The sequence below is a fragment of the Typopeltis vanoorti genome, chromosome 8 (genome assembly GCF_054136105.1).
Source record: "Typopeltis vanoorti isolate ZY-2024b chromosome 8, IOZ_Tvanoo_1.0, whole genome shotgun sequence".
In the NCBI taxonomy this organism is placed as follows: Eukaryota; Metazoa; Arthropoda; class Arachnida; order Uropygi; family Thelyphonidae; genus Typopeltis; species Typopeltis vanoorti.
In genome coordinates, this window is record NC_143556.1 from 152,321,979 (window position 1) to 152,336,251 (window position 14,273).

The following is a 14,273-nucleotide window of genomic DNA, read 5'->3' on the forward strand; positions in this document are numbered from 1 at the left end:
TAACTCCATACCTCCCCCCCTCCCCCCTCCCGTATTTATGAACTCCCAAAAATACATAAGGAAAATGTGCTATTACATCCCATAGTGGATGGCATTGATTCCCCCACATACAAACTAGCTAAACAACACACCTTCACACATAAAAAAAACTCAGCCCACTTCAAAGCCAGCATAGAATAACCTTACACTCAAACACGCTGACGTAATGGTCAGCTTTGAAGTCTCCTCCTTATTCACAAATGTCCTGCACAAAGAATCCTTAGAGCTAATCCAAGCTAAATTTCCTCCCGATATCACAGCCCTTTTAAAGTTTACAATGAACTCGGGCTATTTTGTTTGGCAAGGAAAATTCTCCAAACAAATAGAGGGGACAGCCATGGCTTCTCCACTCTCCCCACCCTTGGCCAACTTTTAAATGGAGACATTTGAAGAGAAAGTCTTAAACTCTGCCCCACAAAAACCAATCATTTGGCTTCGCTATGTTGATGATATGTTTGCTATTTGGCCACATGGCTCCAATGCACTCCTCTCCTTCCTAACACATATAAACAACCAAAACCCCCAGAAGCAAATTCACCCTGGAAGAGGAAAAAAAACCACTGCCTTCCTTTCTTAGACACACTAGTCACCTGCCAGCCTGATGGAACCTTGGTTTTCTCAGTCTATAGAAAACTGACGCATACAGGCAGATCCTTTCACCAACAATTCCACCACCCCTCCTCGCAACAATATGGAGTCATTAAGACACTACGCAACAGGGCTAAACTTATCTATTCAAATGACAATACCCTAACCACAGAACTAAATCACATTCTCAACACTTTCTCAGCCAATTGCTACCTCACCCAAAAAATCCAAAAAATATTGAAACCAATAAACCACAAACCCTCCCCCCTTTCCTCACAACAAGGATTACTCTAAATCCATCACTATACCCTATATCCGAGGCACCTCAGAAAAAATTACAAAAATCCTAAAAAAACATGACTTAACTTCTTGTTACAGACCATATAAAAAATTGGCATCCCTTATCCGCTCTACTAAAGACTAACCTCCTGCCCTAGACCTACTTGGTGTATACCAGGTCCCTTGCAGCTGTAAGCTGTCCTACTTTGGCCAAACAGGCAGGACAGCCAATATCAGAATTTCAGAACACAAGGACTACATCCGGTTTCACCAATACAGCCACTCTGATCTGGCTGACCATGCGTTGGATACCTGCAATAGAATACGGTGGAAGAAGGCCATGATAATGCACCGTAGTAAATACAAATATGAAAGGCTTTTCATGAAATCAGCTTCAGCCCTAAGAAACAATCCAAACCTCAACAAATTTGGCTGCATGAGACTGCCTCAAATTTGGGAAACCTACATCAGAAGACCTTCAGCCTAATCGCTTAAGAATACCAACATTGCCTTTTAGGGGGCACCATCAGGATGTTAGGAGAAATAATAGCTTCCTCATTTACTGTTTGTTGTGCCTGCGTACACGTGCCTTGTTCTTAAGTTTCTTGACGTTGCTGAAATATTGAAATATATTAAAATTTATTTTAATGTATATCCTAATTGATGTTGTAATTTCCTTAAATTACTTAGTAAAAAAAAAATTCCACAAGAAACACCAGCTTAATTTTGATTGGAGCACTTCTTTTTTTGAGTAACGGCATTATTAGGTTGACAAGAAATCTAGAAATGCAAAATCTTTGACATATGTCAAGCATGGGAATGCAATTGCTATAAGTAGATGACTCAGACAAAATTGAATGATTGTTTAAAAATAATATTTTTATATAACATTTAGCAGAGATAATAGGCACCTTGTAGGGAAGAAGTGGGAAAAAGAAGCACAACAGGTGTCGAATAAGTGTGTTCTAGATGGATTTTCTGTGTAATCATACACAAAATTGCACTTTAATCTAGGCCCAAGTACCACTGGCCTAGATTGAAGCGCACACTGCTCTAGCTTATATCAGTGGTTTCTAAAATGTGTACTGTAGCATCACAAAAAGAACTCAATTCTTTCAATTTATGTGTATTATTTTTTCAAACAGCTACTAAGTTTTAAGGACATAAGTAGTAAGTAGTTACATTCTCCCAAATCAAGACAGCATGGTCATTTTCACCAATAGAAGGTAATTTGGTCACATTGGTAATGGATAGCTTTTCTGATCCTTTGACCAGGTCCAATACTTTCACATCCCTAGTCCCTTCCATCACATGCTGCCTTAATTAATTATCTCTCATCAGGTGTATAAATTTTATTTCCTTCCTGCCATGTGATCTTTCTTCCTTTCAATCTGTATCTCCATAGTTGAAGTTCCCCATAATAATCACTCAACCTGTACTCATACTCATTTGTGGATGCATGTCTTCCAGATTATCCCTGGAATCTCCTGGCCTACAGCAAGCAACCAACCCATATATTTTGTCTTATTGGCCTTGATTTCACACCAGACTGCTTCAAATTAACAGCCAACCTCCTGCCTGTTTCCTATTTATTTTGAAGATTCATTCTGCAATTCATCTGCTATCATTAGCAATACTGCTCCCTCCCATCCTGTTTTCTCTATCTTACCTGAAAATACTAAACATTCTATCCTTGTAATTACATCCTGTTAGTCAAGATGCACTAGTGCCTATAACTTTTGGTGAGGTTGCACTAATGAATGCTAGAAACTACTCCCTCTTTTTCCTAATACTTCTGACATTATAGAAAGTACAGCATACCTTTAGGCCTTCACCCACCTTTACTTTCTGAATTTACTACCCTATTCAATATTTTTGCTTGAGAGACTAGTTTCCTTTCTTGATCATTCTCGCACTCATTCTCTTCAAGGGTTCCTTCACACAAACTCTCTGATTCTACCCGAATTGTTTAAGTTTCCCTGAATTTATGCTTCAGCATGCTCAATAAACAAAGCTCTATCTGCACACCTAAGCCCAAAACCATTTAAATGCAGTCCATCAGCATCCTTTCTGTCAAACACGGACCACAGATCCACAAATCATTCTACAATTCGTTCTTCTCAATCTACGTATAGACTCAACACGTTGCTTGATGGAAGACTTATAGTCTTCACCTTCCCACTTTTCAGTTTTGCCTGTTCTAACAACTCCTTTACATCCTCCCTCATAAAATACTTCTTTCCTCTCAAATCATTTGTTCCAACCAAGACAATCATTTACTTCAACTTACCTTTCTGCATCCGGATGGCCTGACTAATATTGTGAATTTTTGGACCAGGGAACATGGTTTTGTCGCGCATTCAATAAGTACTCCCTGATGAGTCTCCATAAATAATTATCTGCTTAATTTGTGTTCTTTTTTGTTTACTCAGTCTTTATAGCTACTTTAGACTGCCTGCTTTTTACTCTTCTCGGCTCTGCTAAGCTTTTGCTGTTTCTGCAATTTTTCAATTTTGTTCTTTTTCCTGTGAAGGATAATATCCAAGCATCCTATTTCCTTTTTCATTTCATTTTCCTCTTTTTTTATCTCTCTGCCTTCCATTCAATATTAATAGCATAAATTTCCATCCTGCTATTAGTACTGTCCATTCTGCTAACATTTGCTAAAATGTTAGCAGAGTGGACAGTACTGGTGGTCTCATAGTATAATTGGCACTCACTTTTGAAAAATGAAATACATATACTCTCTCTCTCTCTCTCTCCAGTTTCAATTTCCTTCTAGGCATTCTTTAATTTTCCCAATGAATACATTTCACACTATTCTTTATTAATGTCCATTTCATTCTCCTTTTTTTTTTCTCCGCCACACATTCATCATTAATAACATAATTTTCCATTCTAACGTCTGTACTGTCCACTCTGCTAACATTTGCTAAAATGTTAGTAGAGTGGACAATACTGCTGTTCTCATTGCATAATTGGCACTCACTTTTGAAAAATAAAATACACACTCTCTCTCTCTCTAGTTTCCATTTCCTTCCACACATCCTTTAATTTTCCCAATGTATACTTTTCACACATATAGCACTGCACAAAATCCCACAAATTCAAATCACCTGACGAGTTCTTTGCTACTGTTGTTTTACCATGCTTTTGTGCGCTGCTGGCAAATCATATTAAACGAGAAAAAAGATACAAGTTTTATTTACAAATTAAATAGCCCAGTCACACACCTGTTTAAAATGAAAACTACAATAAGTTAACCTATATTATCAAGTAAAATACAACAAAAGTTACTTTTCCTTCAGGAGCACTAAATCAACTCTACACGCACACATTGCTTAAGCTAACGGGCAGGATATTCAGGGGAAGGAATCAGCTTTGGTCAGCTGAGTCCCAAATGGTGAGCTGTCCTTGTTTGTTATTTATCCAGATGGATAATAATGACTGGGAACATTGGTCAACAGACACCTCCATAGGCAAGATGTATCATGTCTACAAGTCACATGTTTGTAGCTAGTATAAATTGGAGGAATATGATGTGCCCAAGTCAGTGTAACTCTGCCTGAGTGAAATGCCTCTGAACAGGGAACTGATGGAGTTTGATAGAGACGATGTTACATATTATAGGCCTATCTTTTCGGCAAATTGTTGATAAATTATGCTGTGGGATGGGATTGCCCATTCACTTGTTGCAGACATGGGAGGTCATCAGTCAGTGATACCATAATGAGATGGATGCACAGGGAGTCAACTGCAAGTGCTACCCACAGTGGATGAAACTCCATACTCACTGACTATAACTGCAAGGTGCTATGAAGGATGATATGTAAAAAATGCAATTTGTCAGCTGACATCAAAAGCAGAGTTCCAGCATTGATTGGAACATGAATCCGCACAAAAACATTTAGAAATGAGGCTCACAACATGGATTTTTATGATAGGACTGCAATATGCGAACCCCACATTACTCGAACAAATATGCAGCATCATCTTCATTCATGCAAAGAGCATGAATGAAGATGATGCATATGATGATGCAAAGTTCCACATAGCATTGTTTTACAATGCTATGTGGAACTTTGGGAAGCTGTGTTATGGAGTGGTGACTTAGACTACACCTCTACCAAGCAGATGGACAGGTGAGATGGATGCCCAGAGAACTTCTCTTACTAGAGTGCATAAGCCCAATAATGAAATTTGGAGGTGGCGGTGTGATGGTATGGGCCTATTTTTTTTATATATATTTTTTATTTTATTTTTTTATTTTGCCTTGGACCGCTCTTTGTGGTTCCATGATCATTTAACTCTGAGATATATATGGACAATGCAATGCTTCCTACTTTGTGGAATTTCTATGGAACTGATCTTTTTTTTGCACAATAAATGCCACCATATCATAAGGTTGCTGCTGTAACCGCATCGTTTGTGGATATGAACATGACACTTACTGACCTCTGCAGATCACTGATTTCAACCCTATTGAACATCTGTGGGATGAACTGGAGTATTGGGTGAGGTAAAGGAATGTCCACATCAATCTAGGATCTCATTACATGCCTTAGGAAGTATTGTCCAATATTCTCATTAACCACTTGTGGAAAGTGTGCCCATTAGGATTGCTTCAGTCATCACAGCAAGAAGAGGTCCTACATCTTATTAGCCCTTTATTTGACAGTGTTTCTCTCAAGCAACCATACTTTAATAAGTGCTAATAAGTGTTTCCACCAGTTGTCATTGTTACTTCCAGGCAACATTCATCTTCACAGATGCACAGTGAGACACTTTTTTCCCCAACAGATGATGCCACTATGTTCTCTGTGATGAGAAGGCATGGGAAATGGAAGACAAGTGTCACCATTTTTTGTTTTACCATCTAGCAGTTGTATCAAAGTTAGTGTTATTGTGTTTTCTTGATTTATTAACAGCTGAGTATCATTTTCCAAGGTTTTTTTTTTTTTTTTTTTTTCCCTCCTATAAGAGGGAGATGAGTGAGAAAATTGTTTTCTTCTAATTTTGCTTCTAGTTAACATTGTCATTACAGTTACTGCCTGGAAAATACCTCCTAAACCAAAGAACATAGGTACTTTTCCTGTTAATACTGTATATTTTTATGAAAATAGAAAATGTTGAGCAACTGTCTTGCCACCACCAAATCCAGATGGAGATAATCAGATTCTGACATTGATAGTAATAATGATCCACACTATATACCAGGGTTTCCCAAATTGTGTTCTGTGAAACACCAGTGTTCTGTGGAAAGTGAATAAGTGTTTCATGATGTCAGTGACCAAGCCATGTATTTTTAAGCATGGAAGTAATTCGAGAAAGGGAATACCGCTTTTTATGACCGGTCATAAAAATTTCCTGCCAGCCGATTACACAATGGGTGGCGTTTTCTCAAAACTGAACGAAATAACATCTGTGTTGCAAATGTTAGTGACCAATCAGCAAAGAAGTATAAAGAAAATTTTTCCACTGAAATTGAAGATCAAATTAGTCTGTATCTGGTTCTCAAATCTCGTAATACTGAATACTTTCTTTGCAAGTTCATATTGTAGGGTGAAAGTGCTTGTTTTAAAACTGTAGTGCCATGATTTTTTAAAAGTAATAGGCCTACAGATTTAAGTTTTAATATGAATAAGAGACAAGGGACTGTTTAATTTTGGTGTTAAAAAATCTCTTATTGCAGTGTTTGTTACGCAACAGATAGTGATTCATCCGCCTCCAGCCTACAAAGCAATCTCCAGGATGTACAAAAGGAGGGGAAAACTACCAGCACACAGGAGAAAAAGTCTGCATTCACTCATAAGTACTTATAATAATATTATAAATTTTTGGTGATCAGAATGGGATATGTCAACGAAAATCAGCACAAATTAATTTAATGATGTTTGCCTGAGGAAACTATAATATTTCATTAGTCCAGTGACTGATAACTGATTTAAATGTAATTTTATATTTGTCAGCATGTCACACCATCTACATAAGTGTAGTAATACTCTTTATGATTATGCCATAATTAATTATTAATATATTACAAAATAACCACAGTGTTCCATGAAAATTTCAGGATTTGTGAAGTGTTCCATCATAGGAAAAATCTGGGAAACGCTGCTGTTGTCCTTAAGTTCCTGTGCAATCCTAGCATTTGATTCACAAAAATCACTATCTTCATGAAACACCACTAGTACACCACCTGTCTCAGAAGTTTGTGTAGGCATATAGCAGCGTTTCCCAGATTTTTCCTATGATGGAACACTTCACAAATCCTGAAATTTTCATGGAACAGTAGAATGTGATCAGCAGACTGATTCAGATGTAATAAAGCTTATTGTTGATGAAACAAATCTGTATTCTGTAGCACTTTCTACATTGTTAGAAAGAGAAGTTGCTTCCGTTTCTGATGCAGATCGATTTCTTGGACGGGGTTGACCTCTACGTAAACGGCGTCGCTGAAGACGGAGCCAGAAGGGAGGTCTCCTCCTAGGGCCCTGACCATTTTCCTGATCATTAATAGTGTCCTCCATATCATTTTCCTGCTTTGGAAGATCTGCATCCAAACCACTCTGACTTCCTTCTGTATCACTGCGATACAGAAGGAAGTCAGATGGGCTACGACGGAAGTAGCGCTGAGCCTGGCCACTCCTTCCATCATCATCATCATTTTGTTCCTGCAATCCACCCTCTGATAACTCCTGATCATTGTTTCTTTGAGACCTTCGTGGCTCCCGGTAGAAACGCCTCTGAAAAGGATGTCTTGGTTCCCTTTGTGGTGGGTGGCCTTCTTCTTCTTTATCCTCTTGCTCTTGATTACTCTCGCCACCTTCACTCCTGCGTGGCTGCCTTGGTTGTGGCCGCCTACGTGGAAACCACCATGGAAGCGACGTCTGTCTGCTGCATATGGACTTCCTTTCACAGGAGCACCATTCGGGCCTGTTACATTGGCAGCCTCATTTCCCTTTTCGCCAACTACAACATCAAATTCCACAACTTCTCCATCTCCAACACTTCGAACCATTTTTTTTGGATTATTCTTTTTTATAGCAGTCTGATGAACAAAGATATCTTCTTTTGTATCACTCCTATTAATGAAGCCATAGCCATTCTTGACATTGAACCACTTCACAGTACCTTGAATTCTAGATGCGAGAATCTTCTTCGTTGCAACATTATTTACTGTAGTGCTTGGCTCTTCTGCTTCCTGTGTTTCCGACATGACTATTGAAGGTGGTGTTTAACTTTCAGATGTTCAATCCCAACCTCCGTCCTCCTTCCTCCAACTCCGATGTTTATCGTCTTCACTTTGTTCTCTCCTCCCTTCTTGTACACATTCACGCTGCACATAGAACGCTGGTATACATCAGTTACATTGGTCGCATTTTAATTGCATGCTATCAACAACAGAGGATATGGAGGACATTATTGATGATATGATCAGGAAAATAGTCAGGGCCCTAGGAGGAGACCTCCCTTCTGGCTCTGTCTTCGGTGACGGCGTTTACGTAGAGGTCAACCCCGTCCAAGAAATCGATCTGCATCAGAAACGGAAGCAACTTCTGTTTCTAACAATGTAGAAAGTGCTACAGCTACTTCTAGTTCTTTGGTGTGTTGCTATACATGGGAGTTGTTATTATGTCTCCATATACTGAATTTAGGAAATCATCTACATTCTATGAGAAAATTTCAAGCCATATGAGCTACCGACATTTTCAGAAACTCCAAACATGTCTGCAATTTGCTGATACTGATAAAATTTCTAATTCTGAATATTAACTAGCAGATACAAGGCCAGTGATTTGATACAATTGTTTAAAAAAAAAAAAAAAAAAAGGTAAATTGCATCAGTCAAACCTTTTCCTCTCAACTAAAATTATTCCACCTTATTTGCAGAACTGAAAAATTATATTTATCCCAAAGAATGGGGGGGGGGGTGCTTAAGGGTCAAAGCTGTATAACTGAGAGGAGACCTCCGCATAGCCTTTAAAGGAATGCGGAGAACCGACCAGGGCTTCTGACATAATGTCCAATCCTCACCTTCTCGTGGTGCACCCTGTTGGGTATCTACTTTGATACCGAACGAACGAGGATGGGCTGGCAATTTGGGATTTAGCCGACTAAATTGTATTCTTATTGGTTAAACCAAAATAAAAAATGATGGTACAACATGACAAAATTTCATACCGGCTGGGGCGTCGCCCGTTTAAACAAGGCCCCCCGTTGTTTTCGCCAGGGAACCAAGGCCGAACAGCGAAAAGTCAGCTACTGGAACAAATCTGAAAACAAACCCCAACTCAACATCACCAGAGTTAAAGATCGGTACTATCAACGTAAGAAGCCTGAATGGCAAAGAAATGGAGCTAGCTGAGGAATTAGATAAGTACCAGATTGACATAATAGGGGTGACTGAAACAAAAAAGACCAAAACTGGTGAGATCTTTCTGAGCAATAAATACAAAATGTTATATTCAGGCAATGACAATCAAGGAAAAGAAGGAGTAGCCATAGTATTCAACACAATATACGAGGCTAATCTTCTTCAATGGGAGTCAGTCTCAAGTAGAGTAATGTGGGCAAATATGAGAATTGGGAACTGGACAATGAGACTTATTTGTGCCTATGGTCCCACAGAAGGTTCTACTAAGGTAGAAGTGGAGGAATTTTTTGATGCGCTAGAAAAAGCAACTGACACAATGAAAAAGGAAAAGTTGGTCCTTGTTGGAGATCTAAATAGCAGAGCAGGAAATTATTGTGAGACATACAAAAATATTTTGGAAAAATTTGGAGAAAAGAGCAAAGCTAATTAATAATGGCAAATATCTGTTGGATTTCTGCTCACGCCATGGACTGGTTATTACTAACACCATGTTCCAACATAAAAATGTGCACAAATTTACATGGAGAGAAGAGGCTAGGAATAAGAAAAGTCTCATTGACTATGTTATTGTTGATAGCGATGTTTTCTCCATGGTGCAGGACACCAGAGCGTACAGAGGATTTGAAATTGGAAGTGATCACTATTTAGTCTTGAGCAGGATAAAATTGAATTTCATATTGAAAAGAATAACATGTAAGAAAGTTTTAAAGCGAATGAAAGTTGAGCAGCTCCCAGATGTGAACTGTAGACTAAAATACACAAAGATTATTGAAAAGAAAACGAAACAGTTTGAGAACAGGAATCACACCTTGGAGATTCAGTGGCAAACTCTGAAGGAAACATTGATTGATTCTGCCAGAGAGGCATGTGGTGAGGTTATCTGTAAGGATAAAAAAATCAGAACTCCCTGGTGGACACAGGAAGTTAAAGAGGCAGTGAAGGAAAAGAAGAAAGCATATCAAAAGTTCCTGGCAGATAAGTCAGCTTTTACTCTTACAGAATACAGAGACAAATGTAAGAAAGCTGAACAGTGTGTAAAACTAGCTAAACAAAAGTCATGGGAGGACTTTGGTTAGAATATACAAAATAAATATCAAGAAGGTGGCAAAATATTCTGGAGGTTGTTGAAGAAGCTTAGGAATGGAGGAAAGAATGCTGTAAAAGGAGTTAGAGATGATAAAGGTGACATGAAAACAGGAGAAAAAGATATCCTTGAAGTATGGAGTAATTACTTTGAAAAACTGCTAAATGAAACAAGCAGTGACGACACCACAGTGATAAAAAAAACACTGACCAGGCATGCAGTCAGGAATACATATCATACTTGAAGTAGAAAAAGCCATCAAAGGCTTGAAATGTGGAAAGGCAGCAGGAGTAGATGATATTCGACCAGAAATGCTGAAGTATGGTGGTATAAAAGTCTTACAGTGGCTGCACTGCATAGTTCAGAAAGCCTGGACAGAGGGACGAATTCCCGATGATTGGAGTAGAGCTCTCATAGTACCCATATATAAAAAGGGAAATAAAACCGAATGTGAGAATTACAGAGGTATTTCCCTACTGAGTGTTCCTGGCAAGATCTATGCAAGTATACTTGAGAAACGGTTGAGAAGAATTGTGGAAGAAACGCTTGGTGAAGAACAAGCTGGATTCAGGCCAAATAGAAGCTGTCAGGATCAGATCTTCACTTTACGACAAATAGTTGAGAAAGCATGGGAATATAACAAAGATCTGTATTTAAGTTTTGTCGATTTGGAAAAGGCATATGAGAAGGTGCCAAGAGAGAAGCTATTCAATACGCTGCAGTTATATGGTGTCAGTGGAGCATTATATCAAGCAATACTTAGTCTTTATTTGAGTTGTAAGTCAGCAGTTAGAATTGAAGGAAGTACAGGAAGATGGTTTAATGTTAAATCTGGTGTGAGACAAGGATGTACATTATCCCCTCTGTTATTCATTATCTATATGGATCACATTATGAAGGAAAGTGGTATTAAACCTGATATCAAAATTGGAGATGTTAATGTCAGCTCTTTGCTTTATGTGGGTGATGTTATACTTCTAAATAAATTCTCTACAAGTCCACAAGATTCTCTGACTAAATTGAATAACTGTTGTAATAGATATGGTATGAAGGTCAGCAATAAAAAGACAAAGACAATGAAAATAGGCAGAATCATTGAAAATGTCAACTGTGTTGTGAATTCAGAACCTGTGGAACAAGTAAAACATTTCAGCTAATTACACACAATTTTTACTGAAGATGGTAAATTAAATATAGAAATAGACAACAGAATCAGCAAAGCTGGTATGGTGGGAAGTCAATTGAATAAATTCATATGGAATAAGAGAGAAATTAGTCGGAACACTAAATTAGCTGTATACAAGACAGTGTTCAAACCAGTTTTAACTTATGGATCCGAGAGCTGGGTCAGAAGTAAAATACTTGACCAAAGACTAGAGACCGCAGTTATGAGAGTCCTGAGAAAGATTAGAGGCGTGAACAGATGGCATCAATGGCAATATCATATTAAAAATGAGGATATTAGGAAAGAACTTGACATTGTCAGCATCCAGGAATGCATTAGCAGAGCTAATCTCAGGTGGTATGGTTACTTAAATAGAATGGGAGAGGAAAGATTAGCAAAACAAGTGTTCTCTGCCAGGTTGGCAGGAAAACGACCCAGAGGAAGTCCAAGATATAGGTGGAATGATACGGTACAAAGTGCCTTAGACGATAGAAATATAAGATCTGATAATGTTGGAGTCTTGACAAGTAACAGACTGATTTGGAGGAAAATTGTAGATAGGAAGTTAGTAATGATGTAATTTTTTCATGTAGTACTGTCATATCCTGTACACCCCTTGAGGGTACATGGCAGGAATTTGATGATGATGATGAAGAATGGGGGGGGGGGGTTTGAAACGTTGGTCCTTGTTGGGGATCTAAATAGCAGAGTAGTAAATCATTGGCAGATACAAAAATGTTTTGGAAAAATTTGGAGAAAAGAGCAAAGCTGATAATAATGGCAAATACCTGTTGGATTTCTGCTCAGGACATTAACTGGTTATTACTAAAACAATGTTCCAACATAAAAATGTGTACAAATTTACATGGAGAGAAGTGGCGAGGAATAAGAAAAAGTCTCATTGACTATGTTATTGTTGATAGTGATGTTTTCTCCCTGGTGCAGGACACTAGAGTCTACAGAGGATTTGAAATTGGAAGTGATCAGCATGGTTGGCCAAGTGGTTAGCATATCTGCTCTCCAGTCAAAAGCCTGCAGGTTCGAATCCCACCATGGGCATAGATGTTTATGGTTGTCTGTGAAAATACTCGTGGTGGTGGTCAGTGGTAGATGCTGTTGGTGTAGATGTTGAAAAGTAGCTGCGATTTGTTGTAGTTGGTGGATTGAATTGTAGAAACTGAGAGTTGTGGAGTAGGTCGCCTCCCTCGATGAGTCTTAATTCAGCCAGAGAAGCATGTGGTGAGGTTCTTTGCAAGGATAGAAAAATCAGAATTCTACGGTGGTGGACACAGGAAGTTAAAGAGGCAGTAAAGGAAAAGAAGAAAGCATACAAAAGTTCCTGGCAAATCAGTCGGCTTGTGCTCTTTGAGAATACAGAGACAAATAGTACCCATATATATTATTATTATTATTTGTCACCTCCACGGAGTCCAGAGACTCACCGAGGGCGGACATCTACTCTACAGCTCTGCTTCCACACCACTCACAATCCACGATTTGCCCACAACCACACCAACGCCATGTACCGTCGACCGCCGCGACTAGTATTTTTCAGAGACAATCACAAACATCCATGGCCACAGCAGGATTCGAACCCGCAGCATCTTGACTGGAGAGCACACATGCTAACCACTCGGCCAGCCAGGCTGGGCCGAGTGGCTAGCGTGTCTACTAAACATAAAAAGGGAAATAAAAAAATACCTCTGTGAGAATAACAGAGGTATTTCCCTACTGAGTGTTCCTGATAAGATTTATGCAAGTATACTTGAAACAGTTGATAACGATTGTGGATAGGAAGCTTGGTGAAGAACATGGGCTCTGGGCAGGTGTTAGGTAGTAATAATAATAATGAAATTGAATTTCATATTGAAAAGAAGAACATGTAAGAAAGTTTTAAAGTGAATAAAAGTTGAGCAGCTCTCAGATGTGAACTGTAGACTGAAATGCACAAACATAATTGGGGCAAAAAAAAAAAAATGAAAGCGTTTGAAAACAGGAATCATACCTTGGAGATTCAATGGCAAGCCCTGAAGAAAACATTGATTGATTCAGCCAGGGAAGCATGTGGTGAGGTTTTCTGCAAAGATAGAAAAAATCAGAATCCTGTGGTGTGAGCCTAGGAAGTTAGAGGCAGTGAAGGAAAAGAAGAAAGCATATGTTCCTGGCAAATCAGTCAGCTTGTGATCTTAGAGAATACAGAGACAATTTAAGAAAGCTAAACAAAAGTTATGAGAAGACTTTGGTTAGAACATAGAAAATAAATATCAAGAAAGTGCAAAATATTCTGGAAGCTGTTGAAAAAGCTCAGAAATGGAGGAGAAAGAGTGTGATCAAATGAATTAGAGATGATAAAGGTGACATGAAAACTGGAGAAAAAGGTATTCTTGATGTACGGAGTAATTATTTCGAAAAATTGCTAAATGAAACAAGCAGTGACAGCACAGTGGTAAAAAATGCATGACAGGCATACAATCTGGAATTCTATCCATACTTGAAGTATGAAAGCCATCAAAGGCCTGAAATGTGGGAAGGCAGCAGGAATAGATGATATTTGACCAGAAATGTCCAAGTATGGAGATATAAAAGTCTTGCAGTGGCTGCACAATTTCAGATTGTTGGAGTAGAGCTCGCATAGTACCCATATATAAAAAGAGAAATAAAACTAACTGTGAGAATTACAGAAGTATTTCTCTACTGAGTGTTCCTGGTAAGATTTATGCAAGTATACTTGAGAATCTGTT

The 14,273-nt window shown here is 38.5% G+C and overlaps 2 protein-coding genes across 2 annotated transcripts in view; one reads left to right on the plus strand and one right to left on the minus strand.

Moving 5' to 3' along the window:
* The window catches only part of mask (multiple ankyrin repeats single KH domain), an 823,307-nt gene that overhangs the window by 543,917 nt on the left and 265,117 nt on the right, over window positions 1–14,273 (plus strand).
* LOC150104439 (uncharacterized) lies at window positions 7,277–8,254 on the minus strand. The gene has a single exon (XM_090397046.1). It carries the CDS (start codon window positions 8,123–8,125, stop codon window positions 7,277–7,279), a length of 849 nt encoding a protein of 282 aa, XP_090253172.1. The 5' UTR covers window positions 8,126–8,254.